The 26,677-nt window shown below is 44.2% G+C and overlaps 1 protein-coding gene across 8 annotated transcripts in view; it reads left to right on the top strand.

Annotated features, from left to right (window-relative positions):
* Positions 1-26,677, top strand: part of RBFOX1 (RNA binding fox-1 homolog 1) — a 2,058,026-nt gene that overhangs the window by 1,952,616 nt on the left and 78,733 nt on the right. For 7 of the 8 annotated variants that reach the window (XM_036309603.1, XM_036309610.1, XM_036309602.1 and 4 more), the window contains one exon: positions 19,570-19,650. The exons of the other annotated variant lie outside the window; for it this stretch is intronic. In XM_036309603.1, coding sequence (XP_036165496.1) covers positions 19,570-19,650 — 81 coding nt within the window. The remainder of the gene's footprint in view (positions 1-19,569; positions 19,651-26,677) is intronic. 8 annotated transcript variants of the gene reach the window in all.

The following is a 26,677-nucleotide window of genomic DNA, read 5'->3' as shown; positions in this document are numbered from 1 at the left end:
TAAGGCGGCAAAGCTTAACAAGATTCATAAGATGCACCACTTGAACACGCATAACTCACTTCCAGGGATGGAGAGCACCCCGCTTGCAAAGGAAAATTGGACTCCAGTTCAATTACTCCACAAGTCGCGATCAATAAGGGAAGGAAAGGACCTTTCAGTGCAATGCAAATCTAAGATATAGTTCGGTCCTGATGAAAAGAAACACACAATTCAAGTCCATAGTAGAAAGATACAGAGTAAATTACTCAAAAGCCTTGAAGATGACAATGAAAAATTGTCTTAGTGAGACTATTACTATGAGCAGGTTTTGTATTTTTTTTTGGGGGGGGGTGAGGGAAGAGGGGGTCCTGAATGTATACTCCTCCTGAAAATAAAAATTTCTGATTCCAAGGGACAAAACAATAACAGGTACTTAAAGAAGGGCATACCTGGCTGCAATGTCATATTTGAAAGGTGGTCAGGTCTTAAAATTAGGTTATCCTGGGGTTATAGGTCGGATTTGATAATATAATGAGTGTAAAATAACTTTACAGGCACTAAAGTAAAATAAAAATGTAAGTGTGATCACTGAAATCACCACGATCATGCCCACGTCGGTACAAGCCTGGCCATGGACACGGAACTGGGTACCAGGCGAGGTGATGGGAAAGTGGATTGGGATCTCAATATAAATTTTAAAAATGAAGAAGATGGATGTAGCACTCTGTGATTGCTTATCTTGAAAGGGCAGCTGTATTTGACCTGGGATTACCTGTATAACAATATTGGTTTTCAATGGGCTTTGGTGTCAAAAGAAGGTAGATGAAGGTCTCCCTCCCAGTTTCGTCCCCACTCCCCCCGTCACTTGATTGAGTCCATTACAGTTATGAGAATGACCTGTAGCCACACTTTTAAATGGGCTTTTCCCCCCCATTCGTGCTTTGCCATTTGGATGTAATAGCATCTGAAAAAAGTAAGATTATCCAGAACCTGTGATAACTGTAGCCCCTGACCCAAGCTGCTTTTCTTTTATTGGTCCCAGGCCCAGATCTATGGCTGGGCTCAGGATGATCTGCCAAAATCCTGGGGACAAAGCATGCCCTGCCTGGGGTGACCTGAGCATCCTGAGAGAGTGGAGTGTGGGGTTGGAAGGTACCTGCTTGCACTCCGAACCCCTCACAGCAGCTAATAGCCAGGCACCCCTCATGGCTTTAACATTTTCCATGTCCACCCAGAGGATCAGACACATCCAGACACGCAGCCATGGCAGTAAGGAACCATTCCTTGAGAACCATAACCTTCGGCTCTGAGAGGGTCTGCATAATTTGCACATCTGCCAGATTGCTTCCACTCCGAACCCCTCACAGCAGCTAATAGCCAGGCACCCCTCATGGCTTTAACATTTTCCATGTCCACCCAGAGGATCAGACACATCCAGACACGCAGCCATGGCAGTAAGGAACCATTCCTTGAGAACCATAACCTTCGGCTCTGAGAGGGTCTGCATAATTTGCACATCTGCCAGATTGCTTCCACTCCGAACCCCTCACAGCAGCTAATAGCCAGGCACCCCTCATGGCTTTAACATTTTCCACGTCCACCCAGAGGATCAGACACATCCAGACACGCAGCCATGGCAGTAAGGAACCATTCCTTGTGAACCATAACCTTCGGCTCTGAGAGGGTCTGCATGATTTGCACATCTGCCAGATTGCTTCCACCCGAACCCCTCCACAGCAGCTAATAGCCAGGCACCCCTCATGGCTTTAACATTTTCCATGTCCACCCAGAGGATCAGACACATCCAGACACGCAGCCATGGCAGTAAGGACCCATTCCTTGTGAACCATAACCTTCGGCTCTGAGAGGGTCTGCATAATTTGCACATCTGCCAGATTGCTTCCACTCCGAACCCCTCACAGCAGCTAATAGCCAGGCACCCCTCATGGCTTTAACATTTTCCCGATCCACCCAGGGATCAGACACATCCAGGACACGCAGCCATGGCAGTAAGGAACCATCCTTGCCTTGTGAACCATAACCTTCGGCTCTGAGAGGGTCTGCATAATTTGCACATCTGCCAGATTGCTTCCACTCCGAACCCCTCACAGCAGCTAATAGCCAGGCACCCCTCATGGCTTTAACATTTTCCATGTCCACCCAGAGGATCAGACACATCCAGACACGCAGCCATGGCAGTAAGGAACCATTCCTTGTGAACCATAACCTTCGGCTCTGAGAGGGTCTGCATAATTTGCACATCTGCCAGATTGCTTCCACTCCGAACCCCTCACAGCAGCTAATAGCCAGGCACCCCTCATGGCTTTAACATTTTCCATGTCCACCCAGAGGATCAGACACATCCAGACACGCAGCCATGGCAGTAAGGAACCATTCCTTGTGAACCATAACCTTCGGCTCTGAGAGGGTCTGCATGATTTGCACATCTGCCAGATTGCTTCCACTCCGAACCCCTCACAGCAGCTAATAGCCAGGCACCCCTCATGGCTTTAACATTTTCCATGTCCACCCAGAGGATCAGACACATCCAGACACGCAGCCATGGCAGTAAGGAACCATTCCTTGTGAACCATAACCTTCGGCTCTGAGAGGGTCTGCATAATTTGCACATCTGCCAGATTGCTTCCACTCCGAACCCCTCACAGCAGCTAATAGCCAGGCACCCCTCATGGCTTTAACATTTTCCATGTCCACCCAGAGGATCAGACACATCCAGACATGCAGCCATGGCAATAAGGAACCATTCCTTGTGAACCATAACCTTCGGCTCTGAGAGGGTCTGCATGATTTGCACATCTGCCAGATTGCTTCCACTCCGAACCCCTCACAGCAGCTAATAGCCAGGCACCCCTCATGGCTTTAACATTTTCCATGTCCACCCAGAGGATCAGACACATCCAGACACGCAGCCATGGCAGTAAGGAACCATTCCTTGTGAACCATAACCTTCGGCTCTGAGAGGGTCTGCATGATTTGCACATCTGCCAGATTGCTTCCACTCCGAACCCCTCACAGCAGCTAATAGCCAGGCACCCCTCATGGCTTTAACATTTTCCATGTCCAGCCAGAGGATCAGACACATCCAGACACGCAGCCATGGCAGTAAGGAACCATTCCTTGTGAACCATAACCTTCGGCTCTGAGAGGGTCTGCATGATTTGCACATCTGCCAGATTGCTTCCACTCCGAACCCCTCACAGCAGCTAATAGCCAGGCACCCCTCATGGCTTTAACATTTTCCACGTCCACCCAGAGGATCAGACACATCCAGACACGCAGCCATGGCAGTAAGGAACCATTCCTTGTGAACCATAACCTTCGGCTCTGAGAGGGTCTGCATGATTTGCACATCTGCCAGATTGCTTCCACTCCGAACCCCTCACAGCAGCTAATAGCCAGGCACCCCTCATGGCTTTAACATTTTCCACGTCCACCCAGAGGATCAGACACATCCAGACACGCAGCCATGGCAGTAAGGAACCATTCCTTGTGAACCATAACCTTCGGCTCTGAGAGGGTCTGCATAATTTGCACATCTGCCAGATTGCTTCCACTCCGAACCCCTCACAGCAGCTAATAGCCAGGCACCCCTCATGGCTTTAACATTTTCCACGTCCACCCAGAGGATCAGACACATCCAGACACGCAGCCATGGCAGTAAGGAACCATTCCTTGTGAACCATAACCTTTGGCTCTGAGAGGGTCTGCATAATTTGCACATCTGCCAGATTGCTTCCACTCCGAACCCCTCACAGCAGCTAATAGCCAGGCACCCCTCATGGCTTTAACATTTTCCATGTCCACCCAGAGGATCAGACACATCCAGACACGCAGCCATGGCAGTAAGGAACCATTCCTTGTGAACCATAACCTTCGGCTCTGAGAGGGTCTGCATGATTTGCACATCTGCCAGATTGCTTCCACTCCGAACCCCTCACAGCAGCTAATAGCCAGGCACCCCTCATGGCTTTAACATTTTCCATGTCCACCCAGAGGATCAGACACATCCAGACACGCAGCCATGGCAGTAAGGAACCATTCCTTGTGAACCATAACCTTTGGCTCTGAGAGGGTCTGCATGATTTGCACATCTGCCAGATTGCTTCCACTCCGAACCCCTCACAGCAGCTAATAGCCAGGCACCCCTCATGGCTTTAACATTTTCCATGTCCACCCAGAGGATCAGACACATCCAGACACGCAGCCATGGCAGTAAGGAACCATTCCTTGTGAACCATAACCTTCGGCTCTGAGAGGGTCTGCATGATTTGCACATCTGCCAGATTGCTTCCACTCCGAACCCCTCACAGCAGCTAATAGCCAGGCACCCCTCATGGCTTTAACATTTTCCACGTCCACCCAGAGGATCAGACACATCCAGACACGCAGCCATGGCAGTAAGGAACCATTCCTTGTGAACCATAACCTTTGGCTCTGAGAGGGTCTGCATAATTTGCACATCTGCCAGATTGCTTCCACTCCGAACCCCTCACAGCAGCTAATAGCCAGGCACCCCTCATGGCTTTAACATTTTCCATGTCCACCCAGAGGATCAGACACATCCAGACACGCAGCCATGGCAGTAAGGAGCCATTCCTTGTGAACCATAACCTTCGGCTCTGGGAGGGTCTGCATAATTTGCACATCTGCCAGATTCAACGCAGTGCCGTTCAGTGAACTGGAACAGAAGGGTGCGGATTTAAGTCCCAGAGGCAAAGAACTATCAGCCTGGCATTGTTCCCCGTCAAAGAATGTATCTCGGGCATCTCTTTGGCTTTGCCTCCTCTTTTGGTTGCAATTCACTTTCCTTCTCTCCTCTCTTCCCCCATCTGTCTCAGCATATTTCATCCCATCCCTACCCACATTTGGCCTTAATTCTTATCTGTGTCCTTCCCTGTCCCACAGAGGTAATGCAGCTCAGCTGTGATGGAGCCTGTGGGGTTTTTGGATCAGAACTAAATACTCCATTTCCTAAATAAATGAGTGTCCCTTCTATTGTATGAAAGTCTATCCAGGAGTGCTCCCCCAAAGCAGGGAGGTGCAGGACAGTCCCTGTCGGAGCCCCACATCTAGGCTGTGGGAGAAAGATGAGGTTTGAACACCTGGCTCTGGATAAATTTCATAGGGAGAGTTTCAGGCTGCATCATCAATACACTGAATAACTCAAAATCTCAGCAACATAAATCAATTTGGGGCACTTATTCTATGCCTGGCATTGTGTTAAACACTTTGTATCTCCTCCAGTCCTCCTAAGAATGTTATAGCATTAACATTATTATAGAAATGGTGAAACCAAGGCTTCCTGGACAGTTATCTCATTCCCTAAATCACAGAACTAGTATTTAAAAAGAAAAAAAAAAACTGTTTATTACAGAAAGGTCTTTTTTCTAACCTCAAAGCCCATGTTTTTCTTCACCTTGTTTAACAGTTTCCACTGTAGGAGGAGAGGAAGGCATGCCTGCCTCCTCGCCCCCCCCTTCCTCCCCCCATGTCTTCTATGCATCAGGCCCTGGAATATAATAACTAATAAAAGCATCTTTTCATTTAATATCACACACACACATGCCAAGCTCCACACTGGGATTTTTACATACATCACAACCTGGCAAGGTGAGTGTCATTATCTTTGTGTTGCAAATATATTAGGAAATCTAGTCAAGTTGTCCAAGGTTGCTGACTTCCAAAGCTAAAGAGCTGGACGTCTTCCAAACCTATATCTTTGTGAATCTCAAGTGCATTCCGTTTTACTAAAACAACTTACCCCCTACAAATGCTTTAATTAATCCAATATCCTGGGTCAATGGTTTTGAACTGGGAGTGACCCCCCACCTCTCCACCCCACCGAAGGAGCTGGAGAATATCTGGAGACATTTGTCATTGTCATTCCTGGGAGCATGGGTGTTCACTACTGACATCTAGTGGGTGGAGGCCAGGGATGCTGCAAAACATCCTACAGTGCACAGGACAGCCCCCCACCACACAGAATGATCTGGCCCTACATGTTGACAGTGCTAAGGTTGAGAAATCCTGTCCTGATAGAGGGACATTGCTAAAGATGGCACCTATTCACTGAATATCTTAATAACTCTTGGGCTCTACCACTTGCTATGGCTAAAGATGTATGACAGCTGTAGTTCTCAAAAGCAATCAAAGAATTTAAAGAGACTTTCGCCCAAATGTTTCTTACTTGTGATTTTTGACTCCAGAAGAGAAAAGCATAATGTTTGATTATGTACTTCTGACCTGTGTTGGGGGTCCCCAAGACCACACTCTGTGATGGGCTAGAAGGACTCACAGGACTCAGAAAGGTGGTGATACTCACCTTTGTATTTTAGTAGGAGGATTCAGATTAAAGATCAGCAAAGGGAAAGAGTACACGGGGTGAAGGTCAGAAGACTAGTCAGGAGCTCTCCCTGTGGAGTCTCAGGGAGGGACTTGATTTCCCAGCAATGATGTGTGACAACCCCTGCAAAGTATTGTCAGTCAAAGAAGCTCACCTGAGATTCGGTGCCCAGGGTTTTTATTGGGAGTCAGTGACAGAGACATGAAGCATCCATATGACTGAGCTCAACTACTCAAAACTTAGCCCCCAGAGCAAAAGTTAGAGCAAATTGCTACCTTAACTGTTTTATCAGACTGGGACTGTGTGGCCCAAGGGCTCAGGCATCCAAACACAGGCCTATCAGGTGATACATGGCAGGAGGTGACTCAGGGTCAGTACCCAAAGCAAAGCTTTGGAGGGAATATACGGGGTTCGAGCAACCCTGCAGAGTTAACCCTTTCGTGCACTACAGAAAAAGAAATTGAAGATGAAAAGACGACAATACATAACAATGGTGATAATGATAATAGTGGTTGGTGTAATGATGATGATGTAAGACAAGATGTACCACCATGTTGGTTGATTATAGAAGAAAAGATCAAGCTGAATGTACCTAATAGAAAAATAGAACCTGTGGCTTTTCGTTCAGAGCCGAGTCAGCACATTTCTTCAGTAGAGGGCCAGCTAGTCAATATTTTGTGTTTTGCGTGCCATTTGGTCTCTGTCATGACTCAACTCTGCCAGTGTGTACAAGGGAGCCACAGACAATACCTAACGAATGGGCGTGCCTGTGCTCTGAGGAGGCTTTATTTAAGGACACCGACATTTACATTTCATATCACTTTCATGGGTCACGAACTAGTCATCTATTTGGGTGCTATTTGTTACCCCAGCTGTGTAACAATGTGGAAGCCACAACCCCACTCTGCTGACCCTGGCTTGGGAAGTCCAGATTTAATAAACACCAAGCCACTAGCTCTCGCCTGGGGGAATGTTGTTGTTGTCTTTAGCGTTGCACTGGTTTAGCAGTTACACACTGCAGAAAGCCCTGAGGTTCGCTGGTTGTCACTCAGTTGTGTGATATTCGCCAAGGAAGAGCCAAAGAGACATGCCATGTGTAAAGTAACACATGTCACTGGCTTGTATCAGTTCATCCTTTAGCACCCGGTACAGCATCGAGGGCCTGAGAAGTGCCAGGCACTGTGATGGGCACTGGGGCGGGGAGGGGGGAGTCCTTCCCCCCAGAATTCGGCAGGGCAGTCAAAGATGCAGACAAGGAAAACAGCTCAGTATGTCACAAACGATGATACTGAAAGAGAACAACCCCTTGCGTTAGCAGTCAGAGGGGTGGCACAAATAGGGATTTTAAGGATAAGTAAGAGTTAGCAGGGTAAGGTCATTGTAGAGCAAGCATGTCAAACTCAAAGGCTAAGATTTAAGTGAATATGGGCCACAAAAAAACCAAAAGCTTCAATTTTCACAGAAATGTAGGTTTATTTCGATAGAGACATGCTGAATACAAAGGGCTGAAATAAAGGAGTAACCGTTAACATAAAATAATAGAACATTTTAATAAAAATTAATATTTTTTCTTGAACATTAACTTATCAGACACTGAATAACTGCAAAAATTAATAAGCGCAAGCAAATAAACCTATTTTTCTTGTTCTCTGAAAGCGAAATCTTTCCTGTTGTGCTCACCAAACAAGTCAGTACAAGAATAATGACGTGGCAATCGGCTGCTAAATATCCGCTGCTAGTATTAGTGGAGAGAAATGGTGCGCCTGTGCGTAAGGTGTGTAAGGGAAATGAATGCAACATGATTATAGTCATCAGTCATTAGCGAACATTGTAGTTTGTTATTAATAATATGTATGACAGGATATTGTAAAAATTAAGTTATGAAATATTTTTATTAAAACGTTTCTTACATAGCGTGATATTGGCTGGGCCGCAAAAATATTCATTGTGGGCCACGAGTCTGACATGCTTGTTGTAGAGGTAAGTAAAGAGGGGTTGGTAGAGCCTACAGGAATTTCTCAACTTTTATCTACAGAATCCACTGAGAAATGTTAAACAAACAAACAAATAAAAACAAATACAGGTACTTACTTGACTTTCACCTGAGGTATACATTTCTGAGGCAAAATCAGGTTTACCCCAAAGGCTAAGAAGGACTGATCTGCTGAGATCAGAGAGGACCTTCTAGAGCAGGGGTTCTCAACCTGTGGGTCACGACCCCTTTTGGGGGTGGAACGACCCTTTCACAGGGGTCGCTTAAGACAATCGGAAAACACATATAATTACATATTGTTTTTGTGATTCATCACTATGCTTTAATTATGTTCAATTTGTAACAATGAAATTGGGGGTCACCACAGCATGAGGAACTGTATTAAAGGGTCGCAGCCTTAGGAAGGTTGAGAACCACTGCTCTAGAGAAAAACTGCAGAAGACCTGATGATGTCATACACAGGAATCTGGGTTCTAGAATTTATCCTTTGAGTCTCAGGCAACCATTGAAAGCTCTGATAAAAACATAAGAAAATAAACAAGCAAAACACTTGGTATGAGGTAGCACCCAAATGTACCTTTGAAGCAAATAATAGTCTTATCCTGAGAACAGATTCCTAACAGGTAGGTCAGGCCCTGAGGGCTGGAAAAAGTAACTGCTCACCAGTTCCAGAGATTGGCATCTTCACAGACCCCAGGATGACTGGGCTGCTGTCCAACCCCAAGACTATCATAATTATTTGTTTCCTGGTTCTATCTAAATCTTTTCCTAGGAAAGTGAATTCCCAGAGATTTTTTTTAAAAATGAGGTGATTTTTTTTTCTTTATATTTTAACTGGTGTTGCCATTCTATTACTATTTTGTTTTAAAGGTTTGTGGGGTTTTTGTTGTTGTTGTTGTTGTTGCTTCTCACTTTCAGAGTTCTTTTCAAAATGTATAGTTCACTATTATTGGCCCAAGATTGAGTTGTTGTGTAAATAGACAAATTGGCCAAATATTATTTAACACCCTGTATGGTAATTAGATGTAGATACTCATTCCCCAAGCATACAATAAAGCTCTCCTGTTAGCTTTTTAAAACATAGTGTTGAAGAATCAACAAGCAAGTGGCAAAACCTCCTTAGGTTACATTGATGACAGTTAATGCATTTCCAGAACTACTATGCAACTGTTACAACCCATTACAGTCGAATATTGGTTTATGAAAAATTAATAAAGCCAGTGAAAAATGGAACCCAGCATCGGCATTTGCTATTTACACCCAAAGAATCAGCCAGTATTAATTTCGCTGTATGCTACATTCTAATGAGTTTTTCATTAAACTGTATACCATTATGGAAACTAAACAAGGATTATTCAAAGAATAATGCCAAAGGCTGTTATTTTTTTGAGAGATTAAGTCAGTTAATGGGTTATGCATTTAAATCTGATGCGAAGGTTAATTGATGTACGCTTATCATTGTGTGCAACCCAATATCATTTTAAAAACGTGAACACCCCAATATCATTGATATTTCCCCTGGAAAAAAATATGAGTCTGTGTATGTTTCTAGTGTTTGTTTCACACCATAGGGTATTATAAAGATGAAAACTCTATTACTTCTCTGTCATTTTTGAAAATAATTTTCACTAGTTGAAATTTTCTATTTGCTTTCAGCCCATAGGGTATGTGTGTGTGTGTGTGTGTGTGTGTGTGTGTGTGTGTGTGTGTGTGATATTTAAAGGAATGTATCTAATCACTCTTAGAGAGACTCAAAGTTTAAGTATCGTTTCTACTTTCACCAGAGGAGTGAAGTCAGTGACAGAAACCTAATCTGGGACAGGAAGGGAGGTCAAAATGAATCTCTGCCCCCATTCCACAAATACATCTAGTTCCTACAAAAATAAAGTCTTATCGTAGTTCATGAAATACAAGATGGGGCACATGGGGAGGCTCTCCAGAAGGTTTTTGGACTCTGATCATCTTAGAGACTCTTGTCCCTAAAAAAATGAGAGAGAAACATTGAGGCGGGACATCTAGGGTTTTGCAGAAATCTGTAAACTCCATTGAACTCTACTGATTGCAGCTAAAGCACAACTACTACGTTTTCCTCCTGAGCAGAGAGGCAACCTAAAATGTCTTTAGGAGCAGGCTGTGAGACCAGTAAGTGACACACACAGTCAGGGGGACATGTCTCAATTATAGGAAGGAGTGGCTTCTCCCCATCACCCTGAGGGGCCGTACCAGGCAGGAACATTGACCCAAACCCATGTGGCCCCATATTCTGATTCCTAGAAAAGAAGCCAGATTCTGACTTGTAACAGTAAACCTTTCACATTTAAAGACGTGTAATTATTTTCCAATCTTAAAATGTTTTCCATTAATTCTGTTATCTTTAGCATTATGTTAGTGGTCAAAGAAAACAGTACACTAGTCATCAATTTGCTACTTTTTCTTTAAAGGAACAAGGAAACAAATAAGTATCCCAAAGTGCCATATTTTGAAATTCCAAATAATAATAATTATTTCCATTATTATTATTATTATTATTATTACTACTGAGGTCACTTATGTTGGTCTACTACTTGCCAAACCCTTTCATATGACAGTTCTAATCCTTTAACAGTATTTGATAAATTAGATATTTGTGTCCCTATTCACAGATGTGAAAATGAGGTTCAGGGATGTTAGATGCCTTGCCCGAGGTCAAAGAAATAGTGACCGAGGCTGGAAAAAAACAAAAACAAAAAAACTAAGGTTAAAAGTTTCTAAAGCCCATGCTTTTCCTGCTGTTGTTGTTGTTGTTTTCAGACATTAAGAGTTCACTATTTCTCCTCTCTGTGTTCCCTGCCTCCGTGTCTTAGTTCTATCTTGCAAGTAGGATTTTCTCATCTGTAGGAGATACTTCCTTGCCAGAGGCTTCCTTGGTTGGATTTAAAATCCTATCATAGATTCGTAAAGACGATCAGGAGGTTCTGCCTAACATTTTTATCCCAGAAGAGTCAGGTGTTTTCAGCCAGAATGCCACTGCAGAATCCTTAGCCACGGTTTAGCTGAAATGGGATTAACGGAGATATCATTCCAACATTGATAAGGACGTTCGATCAACTCAGGACCAAGCATCACCACTAATAAGCTTTATGAGAGAGTCTGAACTTTAGAATCAGGCAAAGCTGGCTCAGATTTCAGCTTCATCTCATCTTTTCCTCTCTCTCAGCCTTCGTTTTCTTGTGCATATAATAAGAAATATATATCTTAACCATGTAGAGCATATGTGGTCAAGTACCGAAAACTCAGTGGCATCCTACAGGTCACTCTCATTAGCACTGGCTGTACTCGAGGTTGATTATGTAGTTCCCACCAGTTTCGTATTCTAGCAGCCAGGGCAGAATTGCAGGCCCCACCCTAGCTAGACCTACTAGGTAAGATTCAGCATTTTAAAAGGGTCCCCGGGGGGGGGGGGGGGGGTTGAGTGCACATTAATTAGAATTTGAGGAGCAAGACTCAACCTTGTGAATCTATTGGCACCCATCATGCTGAAGGCCACATCCCTTAAAAAATAAAACTTAGCTTCATTGTTTTTGTTGTGGCTGAGTGCTAGCCTTCCATAAATACCATGTAGACCAAGTGTCCTCATGGTTCATTGTCTTGAATAACAATACATGAAAAAGACATTTTGGGCAAGTATTGAAAAGGAATATGTCTTAACATTTTTTTTGTTTATTTGTTATTAACAAAAATGAAATAAAATTAAAATTTTGGAAAGTATTAATAAAATGATACCCTCTAAAGGAGCGGTTCTCAACCTGTGGGTCGCGACCCCTTTGGTGGTTGAATGACCCTTTCACAGGGGTCGCCTAAGACCATCCTGCATATCAGATATTTACATTATGATTCATAACGTTAGCAAAATTACAGTTATGAAGTAGCAATGAAAATAATTATATGGTTGGGGTCACAACATGAGGAACTGTATTTAAAGGGCCAGAAAGTTGAGAACCACTGCAAAGTATTTCATGACGGCTTCCTGGGAGGGGCTAATGCTGTCTTGAGAGACAGTTACTATTAGTGCTTTTCCAAGCAGGAAAGTGGCACTGGAACAGGGCTCAGAGAGCCTTCTCTGTGAAGATAAATATTTTAGCCTTTGTGGGCTAAACGAAGGTCTCTGTTGCAAGTATTCAACTCTGTCTCGCAGCATCAAAGCAGCCATAAAAAAAAGCATGTAAATGAATGAGGGTGACTCTGTTCCACTAAAACTTTGTTTCTAAGTACCGAAATTTGAATTTCATTTGATTTTTTTTCACTTGTCATCAAATCCTATTTTCCTATTGATTTTTCTCTCATCATATAAAAATGTAAAGACCAGCCCAGCTGGGGTGGCTCAGTGGCTGATCATTGACCTATGAACCAGGATGCCATAGTTTGATGCCAGGTCACATGCCCAGGTTGCAAAGCTCAATCCCCAGTGTGGGGCGTGCACAAGGCAGCCAATCAATTATTCTCTCTCATCATTCATGTTTCTATCTCCCCTTCTCCTTTCCTCTTTGAAATCAATACAAATATATTAAACATAAAATAAGTAACAATGTAAAGACCTTTCTCAGCTCATAGGCCATACAAAAATAGTTAGTAGGCCAGATTTGGCCAAAAAACAGTAGCCGGCCTCCACATGATTTAGAAGATGGGTCTTAAATTAATGGGTCCAGGATTCTGGTTGCTTTCATTTGCACTCAGGATTGCAAGATTTCTATTTTCATGACCTTGGGCGAGATCCTCCAACTCCCTATGCCTCAGTAGCCTATCCATTAATTGGGTGTAATAATAGCACCTGTCTTACAGGTTGTTAAGCGGAGGAGATAATCCAAGTTAAACGTTGAATAGGTTTGCCTGACACTTACCAGGTATTCAGGAGGTAATTATTGTAATTGCTACTGATAATGTTAATTATCATATTGAGTCAATTGAATATTTTTTTGAAAGCCTCTATTAGCCTAAATCTTAGAGGCAGGAGAATAAGAGAACAGTTTGTGTGAAACGTTACATTTTTAAACAATAAATAATCAGGAAGAAAGTTGCACAAAGGTTCTTTGTCGCATTCTTTTGTGTAATCTGAAATTATGCCAAAAGAAAAAGTGAAAAGAAAAGAAATATTTAATAATATATATCTTTAATAGTATAAAAACCAAAACTTACAAAATAAATGGGAATGAAAGATTATTTCCACTATACACAGATTCATCTCAGGACACCTTTAAAGATGAAATCCCCCCAGTACAATTAAAAACATGATTTATAAGAATTAAATACACATACATTTTTCTGCAACATCTGTGCCTAAATGGAAATACCCCTTTAGTTAGAACTCCACCCTCAGCTTTCGGAGCAGCTCATCTTTCAGGCGTGTAAAACAGCATTAGGTATCAGCTGTGAAAATATTCTTACACGATTAGCTCAACGCTAGTCTATGTTTAAAAGTGCACACGTGCAAAGGCATGTTCAACCCATCCTGGGGTTGGATAAGTCTGTCAGTTACAAGCAGTTACTCCCACCGGCAGGGACCGCATGCCAGCCTCCCAGGCCTCCACACCTGACAGAAGTTTGATGCTTCCTCGGGAGGAAGCTTTGTAACAGCCCCAGCATTCACTTGCCCTTTGGGACTTTCCGAGTGGCTCTACAGAGTCACGAGGCTAAGGCTTTAGGTATGCTGGGCCCCAGCAGGGCTCTGTTTTCAAGTGGCCCCTGGATGAGCACAAGGTAGATGTTTGTGGAGGTACAGACAGCACATGACACACACACAACCCTACGTAGTGGGTGCGCCAGAAGGCCCATCCGCCCTTAGCTACTTTATAAAGTTTTGTTGGTGTTATCTCTCTCTCTCTCTCTCTCTCTCTCTCTCTCTCTCTCTCTCTCTCTCTCTCTGTTTGCTTGGTTTTTTTTTTTTTTTACATTTTAATAGAGTTAAGTGTATCCTCCAAATTTCCTAGCCCATATTAGCCTTGAAGCTACTGAAGTGACTTGGACACTCCCGGTTGCCAGGCTGTTGGGATGTACCTTTGACTTCTCTTTTGAATCCAGAAATTGTAGGCAGGGTCTAGCCATTCACCCTGGGGCCGACCTAGAACTCTGCCTGTCAGATGCTGATATGGAAAGGGCAGACTTTGCAAAACTGCCTTTCTTTTCTTCCTTCCCCTGTTCCAGTCTAAGTTGATTTCTTGACAGTGTAAATGGCTGCCTATCAGAAATTCCTTAGTTTCTCTCCCCAGTGGCTTCCTGCCTCTTAGGTCCCGGGTTCCGTGGGACAGGAGAACGAGTAAGACACGATTCCCGACTTCTGGGTATTTGTAGTGTTCCTGGGAAAGACATTCATTAAAGAGGTGATTACAACACAATCTGGGAAAGCAGAGGAAGGAAGCGGAACCTGGCCAGGTAGAGGCACATAGACCCAGGTTCTAGGAGCAGAAGCCAGAGCCGGGTTTAGAGGGAATGACCAGGAGGTCATGAGACTCTCCCAATTGCATGGAGGGTATTGAAAACTGACCCTGTGGTTTTAAGTGCAAATTACTGAAATGTCCTCCTGGATATATTTTTGCTGCAAGTATGTTATTTTTACTTTGAAATGTGGGTACCCAAAGAAACTTCAGATCTTATTTTAGAAGTGATTTTTGACCAGGGGTGCATAGAGGAGGCAGGGGAGGGCTTCCGGGAAGCAGCAGCCCCTGCAGGGGCATGCAGGTGTGAGGCCAGACCTTGGCTCCTGTTGCTCTGAGCCCATTTTCCTCACCGAAGGGTTGGCACTAGAATTAAAAGTTTAGACTCTTTCACCATCCTGCCTGTGATAGGAATCCCCCTTCTAGGCTTCTCCCCGCCCCTCCAGGGGAGTCTCCAGATGAGAAAGGGTTGGGCTGACTCATTGGAGACATGGACCCTGCCTCACCCTCTCCCAACTGGAGGACTGCAAGTCTTCCCCGAGAGTGCCCTTGTGGACATCTTGCCAGAATTTGAGATGCTGATGATCATGGTATTAGGAGTGACTGAGGTGGCAGGCCTTGCAAAAGGCTCTGGTCATTCCGAGATTGTGGTCTGTCACACAGAGTCCCTTCCCTGCCCGTTGCAGATAGCCATCAACTTTCTAGCAAACGGGTGACCAGGCTGCCCAGGCATCATGTGAAGCTGGATGGCTCAATCTAAAAAGAGCTAGAAAAGAGGAAAGAAATGAATCCCAGAGATACAGTTTGTAACTATGTGTGAACTTCAGGCATGCAAATCCCCAGCTATCAGAAAGGGACAGAAGAAGGCACACACAAGGAAGCTTGGTTGGACAGAGCACTATTTTTAGCAAAATAAAATAAAATAAAAATAGAAAAGGTCCTTAAAAACATATGTTAACTTAAAATTAAGAAAGGCTTTTCAAAGTGAGAGGCAGCAAGGGGTTATTTGACATCGATAGGAATAGCTGTTTGGGAATCACTAATTCATGCAGAAGCCCAAATAGTGTACTGATTAGGAGACGGAGGCGATGGGCATTTATGAGAAAGGGAAGGGGACCGATTACATCAATGGAAGGAAGGCATTTCTATTGGTGCAGATGAGCTAACATAGTGATGCTGATTCTGAACAATGCTTTATTTTTCCAGCCCAGTAGTCCTCAGTGCAGTAGTGATAGGAACCTAGAAGAGGGAACAATTAAATAAATCCTAGGGACTCAGAAGAGAGGAGGTGACTTTTAAACTACACAGAAGGGAGAGGGGAAGGCATCTTTCTTCAAATTGAACCGTATGAAATTGCCAACATGCAACCCTATTGACCATAAAAGCAAAAGGTCGATTTCTGATGGTTTATCTTAACAATAAGAGCAGGACCAGCATGCAGATTGCATCCCTTTCACCGACTCTAATTGAATGGTGGTAACTGTCCAGAAGCTGTGTTGAGAATGATTCCAAGGATTCCAGGGCAACAGGAAAGAATAATATTGGAATTGTTCCGTGGTCTGTCCCGACTAAGGAATGGGTCTAAATTAAACATACTTGCCATACTTAAATGATAAGAAGCTTTAGAAACAAAATCACAGAAGTCTTAGGCTGTCCTCCTGGGTGTAGGCAGGCCCCGGTAGTCAGAGGTGGGTGAGCTATACTGGGGATGACGGGGGTGTGGGTGGAAGACTCACTTCTGGAGACTCCTTAGATGGCTGTATCACAACTTGCTTTGGATGACCTTGTTTGTAAACACCCCCCGATACTACTGCTTGTACCCCACTATCTATTCCACTTGCTTAAACATACACCACCCGCGCCCCCACCCCAGAGAAATGCACGGAGCTTACAGTGTATTCCTCCACTGCTTTGCTTTTGCTTAATTCAAAGCTTTCTTTTAAGAAAAGGTCACAGTGTACTGAGAGAACACACAATAAGTACTTTGCAAATTAAATTGGAGGATGTTTTTAGGTAACATCACAACCAAGTCCTGTGACAGTGGACATTTCGTTTTACAAAGGTCAAAATCATTGCATAAAGGATTTTTTTTTAACTACTTAGAGGGCATCCAAAGAAGCTATTTCAGAGCAGTTTCTCAGGACCCACAGCATAAGAAAGCAAGGAAAGCGTCATTACGCCCTGCCAGGATTCAGCCTTCTAGAGGGAATCTGTGTCATATCTCATTGGCACCCCTACATTGCACTGGGGTTATTGAAAATCAGTCCATGATTTTAACTGTGAAATACTAAAATGCCCTTCTGCATATATATTTGCTACAATTACATTATTTTCCTTTTGAAACCTATATACCCCAAGACATTTCAGATCTCATTTTAATAGTGGTTCTTTCTAAAAAAAATATATATTTTTTTAATTGATTTCAGAGAGGAAAGGAGAGGGAGAGAGAGAGAGAAAAACATTAGGGATGAGAGAGAATCATCTAACAGCTGCCTCCTGTATACCCCCTTACTGGGGATTGAGCCTGCAACCAGGGCATGTGCCCTGACTGGGCATTGAACTATGACTTCCTGGTTCATAGGTTGATGTTCAACCACTGAGCCAAACTGGCAGGCTTAATGGAGGTTCTTAACCAGAGGTGCCCAGGAAAGTCTCGTGGAAGAACTTTCTCCTACCCCACCTCCCCTAGCCCCACTCTAGAAGGTTCTGATTTAGTAGCTCTCTCTCGATCCCATGGAAACATTAGCTTCTCTCCAAGAGTTCTAGCAATGAGCCAAAGGAGTCTCACTGGAAAAGCAGGGAGGGGGTTAGGGCCTGTCTTTTCTGCTGGGTGTCCTACCTCCTGTTGGTTGATTTTAGACCCCGAATCCCATGGTCTGATGTTCAGTTCATTTGTGGTTCATCCCCATCACAGACCAGCCTCCTGACAGAACTGGAAATACCCACTGCAGAGAAAGTAGGTCATGTGAAGGCTCATAAGTTACAATAAACTGTTCTCACCTACAGTAGGAAGAAGAAAGCACTGTCAGTTTAGCAAAGGTTGATTATGACTCAGGCCCATCCAGCCTCTTAATACACTTGCTACCAAGGGAAGGTCAGTAAATTCCACTCTTACATCTGGGCTTTTAGGGAGGAGGGGGTGGGGGGCTCTCCTCCAGTTATAAGCCCAGGACCCCAAGGCAAGCAGGAGAGGGACCAGGGGACGTTCCTTCAGACAGAACTTCCTCCCAGGGAATACTTCTCCTCCTCACACATTGGATGGACTGGGCCCACCTGGTGTTGGGGGAGGGAGAGATAAGTCAGGAATGTTAATAGAATCTTTGTGTAACCTGAAAATAATGTACAAAATCCAGAGAGACACCAGGATCAGGGGAGAAGTGGAATTTGGGGACGGCCCCTCAGTGTCCTCCTGCGATCCCTCTGTTTTGGCTTGGCACCTGAGGGATGGGGGAATAGAGGTGAGGAGACCACCTCTGGAGTTGTGTCTGGGCTTGTACATCAGGAAAGATTACTGTCTCTTAGTGGTGTCCTGTGGCAGCACCTCTCTATTTGGTGAAGCCCCATTCACTCTGGAAGTTTTAACTACACTTGTGTTGAACGTGGGTAATGTACAAAAAGGTTATAGAATGTCCCCCTCATCACCCGAGGGCAGGTCTCCAAGGGTCCAGGTGAGTTCCAGGTTCCCTGAGACTCAGGCTTCTTTTCATAGGGGATTGCTTTCCTCTGAGGATGGGAGAATACAGAGACCAGTGGAGGTGCTGACCTTGACCAGACAGGGAAGTGTATTCCCGTCATCAGGAATGGGCGGCAAGCTCCTCAAATGTCTCTCTCCCACTTTGCAAAGCCTCGGAGTTTGAGCAGCAGTAGGAGAGCAGACTTGATACCCTGAAGAGCCCTGGCCCTGGTTATCCTTGGCAGGGGTGGTTGAGCAAAACATGGCATAGATTGAGAGATATCTCAGGAGTCCACCGTTCTTCCCTCTATAAGCTTCCTCTTTGCAAGGATGAGCAGGCTCCTTTGCTGTAAATCGGGGGGCAAGTCCTCGCTGCAGTGCCGCTGTGGGCAGTCTTCAGGGGCAGTGACACAGCCTCTCCCATTGGGGACTGGGAGCTTTAGGGGAGACGCAGGAGATGCAGAAGTCCTACATGGTCTCACCCCGAGTCCACAGGGGGGTCAGGGTGGGTCACAGGAACAGCGAAAGTTGCATTTGTTTCTTCCCTGTCTTACTTGTGCTCTTCCTCAGAAGAACTGATTTGGACTTAAGTGTGGGTGGTGGGGGAGGAACACTTTTCTGTAAACATAGCAACACACATGCTTGCCATTTGCTGAGTAATGATTCTGAGCCAGCCCCTGTGCTGGGCATGTCTCCGTCATATGACTCACCACCCCTCTTGCAGGTAGGTATATTCACCCCATTTTCCAGGTGGGACTCCCAAGGCACAGAGAGGTACAGTCACTCACCATGATCACACAGCCAAGTAGGAGTCTGAGTCAGGCTTGCTATCTCGTTCTCCCTGAAATTTCCACACTCCCCTTTGAGCATGGCATGCTGCTTCCGTTATGGACCTGAAGCTGGGGTCCTGGGCCAGCCAGGCTCCTCTATGCCCACCCGTGGGGAAAGGAATGACATGTGCTTGGTGGGCTGGGGGCGGGCCTCCCCGGCTCCCTCTGGCTAAGGCAGGGGCTGCTGTGGGGGTCCCGTCACACGCTCTGGGGTGTGGCTATGTTTTCATTTGCCTGCCTTTCTCGTTTGCGTTGCCGTGATCTCTCAGGTGTAGTGTGCCTGTTCCCAAACCAGATACCATCTATCTCTCTCTCTTTCGTAGGCACGGTGCTGTTGTGCCAGGCAAACCAGGAGGGATCTTCCATGTACAGTGCCCCCAGTTCACTTGTATATACTTCCGCAAGTAAGCCCATGTTGTGGCTCCTTTTTTTGTTTTGTGACATAACTCTGAGTCCAGTCACCTTCCCTGCCATGTAAGTCCCCTTCCCCTCCCTCCGCACCGCCCTCCCGCGTGGCCCCCTCCAGGTGAATTTGATTTCCATGAGCATGTCTCTGTTTCCCGTTGCCTTAGCATCCAATCCCTCTGCTCATTATGTCTGAATCCTCATGTCCCGGATGTCCCAGCCATTCTTTGTGCAGACCTGTCAGGACTGGGTCCAATGGATGGGACATGGGGTATTGGGGTCGGGGAGGGGAAGGGAAGGGAAGGAGGGAAGAACCTGTAGCTCATTGCCTGCCTCCTACCACAGCTTTGTAAATTCATAGGAGAAATATTGAATTAAAACATTCAGGCCATTCAACTGGCACCCTAGCCTAGCAGAGGTGCTAGGTCAGTCCTCTTGAACGGAATTTCCTCAGTGTGGGAAATATGAGTAGCCTGGGCTAGTGACTTGTTTGCAAGGCTGTTCTATCCTTGGCTATGTGATTCCATTGAGGAAGAGGAGGAGGAGGAGGAGGAGGAGGAGGAGGAGGAGGAGGAGGAGGAGGAGGAGGAGGAGGAGGGGAAGAGAAAAGAATGTGGTTGCCCCCTCCCCCCATTTAACTAGGGGAAACAGCAAGTTAAAGGTTCTTTAATAGATGTGAGTATACCCATCATGGACTAGGGGGAGGAAACCAAAATAACAAGGGAAGCCAGATCACAATGTTGAGGTGGAAAACAAGGGTTGCTCTGCCTGGGGTGGATGCTCTAAAGCAGGGGTCCTCAAACTACGGCCCACAGGCCACATGCAAATACAAATATTGTATTTGTTCCCGTTTTGTTTTTTTACTTCAAAATAAGATATGTGCAGTGTGCATAGGAATTTGTTCATAGTTTTTTTTTAAACTATAGTCCAGCCCTCCAACGGTCTGAGGGACAGTGAACTGGCCCCCTGTTTAAAAAGTTTGAGGACCCCTGCAATGGCCACTCCCTCTCTCAATTCACAGAGCAGGACCTAAAGTGCTCCTGGATCCCACATGGTTCCCAGCCCCTCCTCAGTCTCTAGCCACAGTCTGACCTTGTCATCTATTTCATACTGTGTGTGTACACCCTATGCAATTCCTATACCTACCCAAGCAGGTCCTCATTGGGATCCGTGCTCAGAAGTGAGTCTGAGACCATGGGGAGGTGTGATGCTTCTGAGACGGGCTAAAGAGGGGGTGGGAGAGAGCGGAAGACGAAAGCTCATGATGATTAGAGGATGAGAGACAGGAGAAGCCTGACCACCTGCCAAGACCGAGCATCTCAATTCCCAAAGGCTGAGATAAACCCACCTCTTCATTTTGGGGCAACAGTTAGAAGCAGTGACCGGGATCCCAAAACATGAACACGAGAAACATGAGGATCCCTGAAGGCTTCAGGTCATGTGGGCAGCCAAGGGCTTCTCCCAACCAGAGCATAATCTTCAATGGCAGCTTTGACATTCATGAATTGCCAGGTCTCCGAGAAGCTAGCCATACCAGCCAGATGTGGCTCTTCCCGAATTTATGAAAAGTGTCCCATTTGGGCCAGTGCAGATGCCTGTACATACATATCATAGATGAGAATGCTACTGTACATTTTCACATACTCAGCCTTGTTTTTGATCCTTGCTAAATCTGCACCAGGTAGGTTTTGTAATGTTTGCTTTACAGCCTAGGAAATGGGGGGCACAGAGAAGTGGGGCGATTCACTCAGGACCACCCAGCCAGTATAGGGTAGATTTGTTTCTTAAACCTGGGGAAATTAATCTTCTGGCCCCAACTGGCTCTAAATCTCATCATCATCCCACTATACAGATCCCTCCCTCATCTCTATACACACTATTTCTGAAGGAGAGTTGGGCTGAATTCCAGAGGGTTACTTAGGTTTTTCTTTAATACAGTTGTCCTATGGGACCATCTGGGAGGAAACTGCCTATCTCCTCACTGTCCAGTGAGTGTGATCCTGGGACCGAGACACTGACTTTTTCATTTTACTTAATTTCAATTAGTGTTATTCTAATTAGCCTTGAGAGGCTAATGGCCACCATATTGGACAGTGTGGCTTTCTATAATCGTAGGCTGTATTTATATTTCCGTTTTCTTTTCAAAAGGGCACAAAATGAATCAAGCTTAAAAAAGGCTGGTTTTAATTTGTACAGCCATTCTAGATCGACTCAGGGAAAGTATGTGTGATTGTGTCAAACACAGAACTAGGCCACAGTTCTCCATATTTATTTAAATTTTTAATTGTTTTTATTGTTGACAGTATTACAGATGTCCCCTGTGTCCCCCTTTTTGCCTCCCCCCTCCCCCCAGCCTCTGACCCACCCCAGGCCTTCACTACACTATTATCTGTGCCCATGGGCTATACACATATGCATATAAGTTCATTGATTAATCTCTTCTAGGCTCCCACTCCCCTGCCCTCTGAGATCTGTGAGTCTGTTCCATGCATCCATGCCTTTGGACCTGTTCTGTCTGCCAGTTTATTTTGTTCATTAGATTCCACATATAAGTGAGAGCATGTGATACCTGTCTCCGTTCTCCATATTAAAATCAGTGAAACACATGGGAGATGAAATCATGTGACGCAGTGGTCAGCAAACTACAGCCAAGGGTCACATCCAGCCCACAGCCTGCTTTTGTAAGGCTTGTGAGCAAAGAATGAGTTTAGATTTTTTTAAAAGCATTATAAAAACAAAACAAAAACAGAAATAATGGGAAAGAGACATAGGTTGCCCACAGAGCCTAAAATCTTGGTAATCTGACTCTTTATTTAAAAAAGTATTCTGAACTCTTGACTGCCGGGGTTCATGTCCCAGCATCAAGAAAGGTTCAGGAATCTGGAAAAGGCTCCGCGTAGATGACATAGGAATCCAGAGACTAATAAAGAGTCCGGAGACGATATATAATTTTGAAAGGCATTGGGGGTCAGAGGACCATCAGCTAAAGGAACTGAAGACTGTCTCCTTGTCTAGGACCCTTGCTTTTATTAACACAGTGTATCCTAAGGCAAGGTGAAGATAATACACTTCAAAGGGTAAGGTTTCAAAGGGTACAGAAGCATTGTCAGTTTGGGGAATAGTCTCCGGCTGTTCAGGTGTTTGGCCAGTAGGAGGCAATAACATGTAGATTAAGATGCCCTTTAACTGTCTGGCAGCCACAATCAGTTTCCAATTCAGGTTTGGGGAAATGCCTTTAGCCATTCCCAACAGGTGACTACATGTGTGACTCAACCCTGTTGAGTCCCCAAGTCTCATCAACCTTTTGATGAAACTCTTGAAATTATGACATGCTGGAATTGGTCTACGGCACTGACCTAATGGATCCATTTTATTATTGAAAATAGACAATGGGACTGTTGCTTCACTGTTTATAATACTTTTTTTCTGAGTTTAAGAGGAAAGATTTATAATAATTATAGAAACTGTATGATGTGTGTGTGCCCAACACCCTTCATTTTAAAATTGTATAATCAGTCATATTATCTACACATTTGTCATCCTATTATTTTCACTTATTATCCTGTCATGTGTACTTTATGCAAATATGCTAATGACCTCGTAATAATCTGTTGTTTCATGATATTACATTTTAATCTATCCCCCCTCCATTTGGGGTACTTAGATTGATAGCAATTTTTCAAAAATAATAAGGAAAAGCAGTGCCCTGGTATGTATTAGTATCAAAGACAACAACAATGACTAGCTAACCCTCCTAGCCCATAACAAAACAAACCAAAGCTGGTTTCTTACCCCTCCAGTAATGGTATTTAGACTGACCCGCTCAGTTAGTGTTTTGTAAGGGCAGCCAACCTGAGACCTCCTCTTCTCCAGCTGGGTGGCTGGAGGGGCCTTCCATTATCTGTATCCTGAGGCTACACATTGTTGCTGAGTGTAAAGATTATCCATTCCTCCCAAAGCACTTGGCTAAGACTTCCTTTCTCCCTCTTCTCCAAGTCAGCAATGCCCTTTTGGGCCAGGCTGTTTGCAATTAGCTGTCTTCTTTGCAACATTTACTTGGGTTTCCTCTCCCAGATTAAGGTGTACATCCAGGTACAAAGTCACACCCCATTTTCACCAGACACAGTCACCTGAGATACCTCTCCTGTCTCCAGGTGTGACATACACCTGGGTAAGAGCCAGAGGCCTTGTCTCTGAGGTCTGAACAGTGTGGCCTCTTTTGCTCTAAGGATCCAGCCTTTTCCGCAGAAGCTGAGGCCCCCTCTCTTCTCAGCCATTATTGAGGATTCACCTGGTTTTTAGCTTGAAAGTGCATGCTTCTCGCTTTGGAGGAGCAGTTGTGCTCCTGGAAAAGGGGGAAATACATTGCACTTTTGTAAATTGTATCCTCTGTGTTCACTGGCCTCTATGAGCACTCCCGAGTTTGTATTTGTTTCACGAATCTTTACCTGGCCTTAGATGCTTTAAACTTAAATTGTCCTGCTTTGTAGCCAAATAGCTCATCATCTGTAAATAACACCCTTAAATGCAGTAGGGGAGATGGTTTTTAAAGGAACCCTGCTGAATTAGTAATGAAAATAACTCTACTGAAGTTATCTGTTTTTTAAGATGCATTTTTGCATAATGGGTTTTCCCCCTTAAGTGAACCATCCTCATAGCACGACCCAGGACACGAAAGCATCCAGAGAAAGGTTCTCACGCAGGCGTTGTCAATACAGCCTAATCCCATAGAGCCTCCCATCTCATACGACTGACTCCAGTTTCTCCTCCTCATGCCCTTTAGCATAGTGTGAAACCCTAGTTCAAGTGTCATGGGACATCAAACCTCCTCTTACATGCCCTCATAACCCACTCATTCCGAGTGTACAATGGGCCTACTTTCTGTCAGACTTAAATAAAGTCAGAGCAAAACTCCAGAGAATAAGGGAAGATCATCTTGCCCCAAATGCAAAACATGTAGTATTAATATTGTTGTCTTAAGATATTAATTTTAATCAACTAAATTAAACTAATAAAATACTTTTAATCATTTTAAAACAACTTTTTAAAATTAATTTGAAAGAGGAAGAGAGATAGAGAGATTGATGGAGAGAAAAACATTAATTAGCTACCTCCTGTATGTGTTCTGACCAGGGATTGAACCTAAAACCTAGGTATGTGACCTGATGGAGAATCGAACCTGCAGCCTTTTTGTGTACAGAATGACGCACCAGCTGAGCCACCCGGCCAGGGCAATTTTAAAATAATATTAATTAATTAATTAATCATGTGTTTGCTTTGAGTAGCAAACAATACAACCCCTAGGCCAGTGGTCAGTAGGCCTTGCCTGTCCCGAGTGAAAGGCACCAGGCACATGAGCACTGTCTGCACACAGTGAATGCAAAATATAAACATGTCTCCAGGCCGAAGTAGGAAGGTAAAGAACATCTCACCTCTCTTCCAAGTTAAGGCGTTTCTACTCTTTGAAACACGCAGCAGTAAATCATTGGTTCCATAAATATGAAAGCCCACCTCCAATAGGGATGAGCAAAGCCAGCAATCACTCACCCTCATTTCCATATGGAGTAGATGTTTCCAGAAGGAGGTAAATACTATCAGCTTTATTTTCTTTACCATTTTACGAATAGATTTTCAATGACAAAAGAGACATGGATGGGCTCACTATAATCAGGGAAACATGCCAATAAACCGAAACACACACGTATGGAATAACATGGTAAAATAGTCCCACTTTATTAAAAAACACAAATTCTTTGAGTCATTCACATTGACTCCCTGGTAAGTATCTTTCCACATGTTTTCATAATAATGCAAAGAAGGACAGACTCACATGCAAATGGTAGTGGTAATAGTACAATTTAAACAGGGAGCAGTGTACACATACGAATCATGTTTCATTTCATTGCATAACACACGCGGACCATCTCCTGTTAAGTCTTATGATAGTGTCATGCTGTTCCATGGCGTGGGTGGTCCGCAGTTTATTCAACCATTCTCTATCCATGATAGTTCAAACTCCTTCTTTTTATCCACCCCACAAACATTTTTACATATACCCTGACACACCAGGGCTTTACATTTTACATCCAGGCTCCCAAACATGGGGCTGTTTGTTCCATCCAAACATTCTTGCCAGCACCTGCATATTTTGCTTTTTCTTTAATTTTGCAAATTGGATGGATGAAAAATAGCATCTCAGTTTGCTCCAGTGAGCATTTGCCTTTCTCCTAGTGAAGAGCATCATCCTTCAAAAATTTAATTGTCGTTTGGATGTTACCACGAGTGACTTTTCAGTACACATCTGCTCATTTCTCTCATGTGTTTACTCATTTATTTTAATTCACATTGAGAGATCATTATTCATCAGGGAGAATAACCTGAGTATAGGATAGATGTTGCCAATATCTATCCTATTTTGGTCATTTGGTTTTGCTTACATTCCAGCGTACAGTCTTAATTATATAGGCAAATATATCTGTCTTTTCTTTTGTTACTACACCATAGTGCCAGCATGATCTGTTCTGGTAAGAATTCTTCCTGGCTGGTAGATGATGGCCTTCTCACTGTGTCTTCATATGACACTCTAAAGGCACTAATACTTTCCTAAGGGCCCCATCCTTATGACCTTATCTAAACCTAATTACCTCCCATTTCTAAGTACTATCATAGTGGGATTTAAGGGTCAACACATGAATTTAGGGTTTGGGGAGTGAGCAGACTTTAGTCCATAGGAAACACCTAGACACAGAGGGGCCAGTTTCATTGTCAACGGCTCAGAAAAAAAAAAAAAGGCATTTTTCAGCAGCAATTTCTGTATGGTTCTACATGCTTATCAATGCAAACAAGTATTTTCACATAGTTACATGGAAGCCACCACTATCAATCCATACGAAGACAAATCCTGAAATAAAAGGAAGGTAACTGTTTATTCCTCCTAAATTTTCACCCCTGACAACAAGGAGGAAAAAAATCTGTTATCACAGACAAATGCTCAGAAACCTTAATGTTATCAAAATGCAAAATCAT

The sequence above is a fragment of the Myotis myotis genome, unplaced genomic scaffold, assembly GCF_014108235.1.
Source record: "Myotis myotis isolate mMyoMyo1 unplaced genomic scaffold, mMyoMyo1.p scaffold_m19_p_5, whole genome shotgun sequence".
In the NCBI taxonomy this organism is placed as follows: Eukaryota; Metazoa; Chordata; class Mammalia; order Chiroptera; family Vespertilionidae; genus Myotis; species Myotis myotis.
Note: the sequence above shows the minus strand (reverse complement) of the source record. Positions and strands in the feature narration are given on the sequence as shown.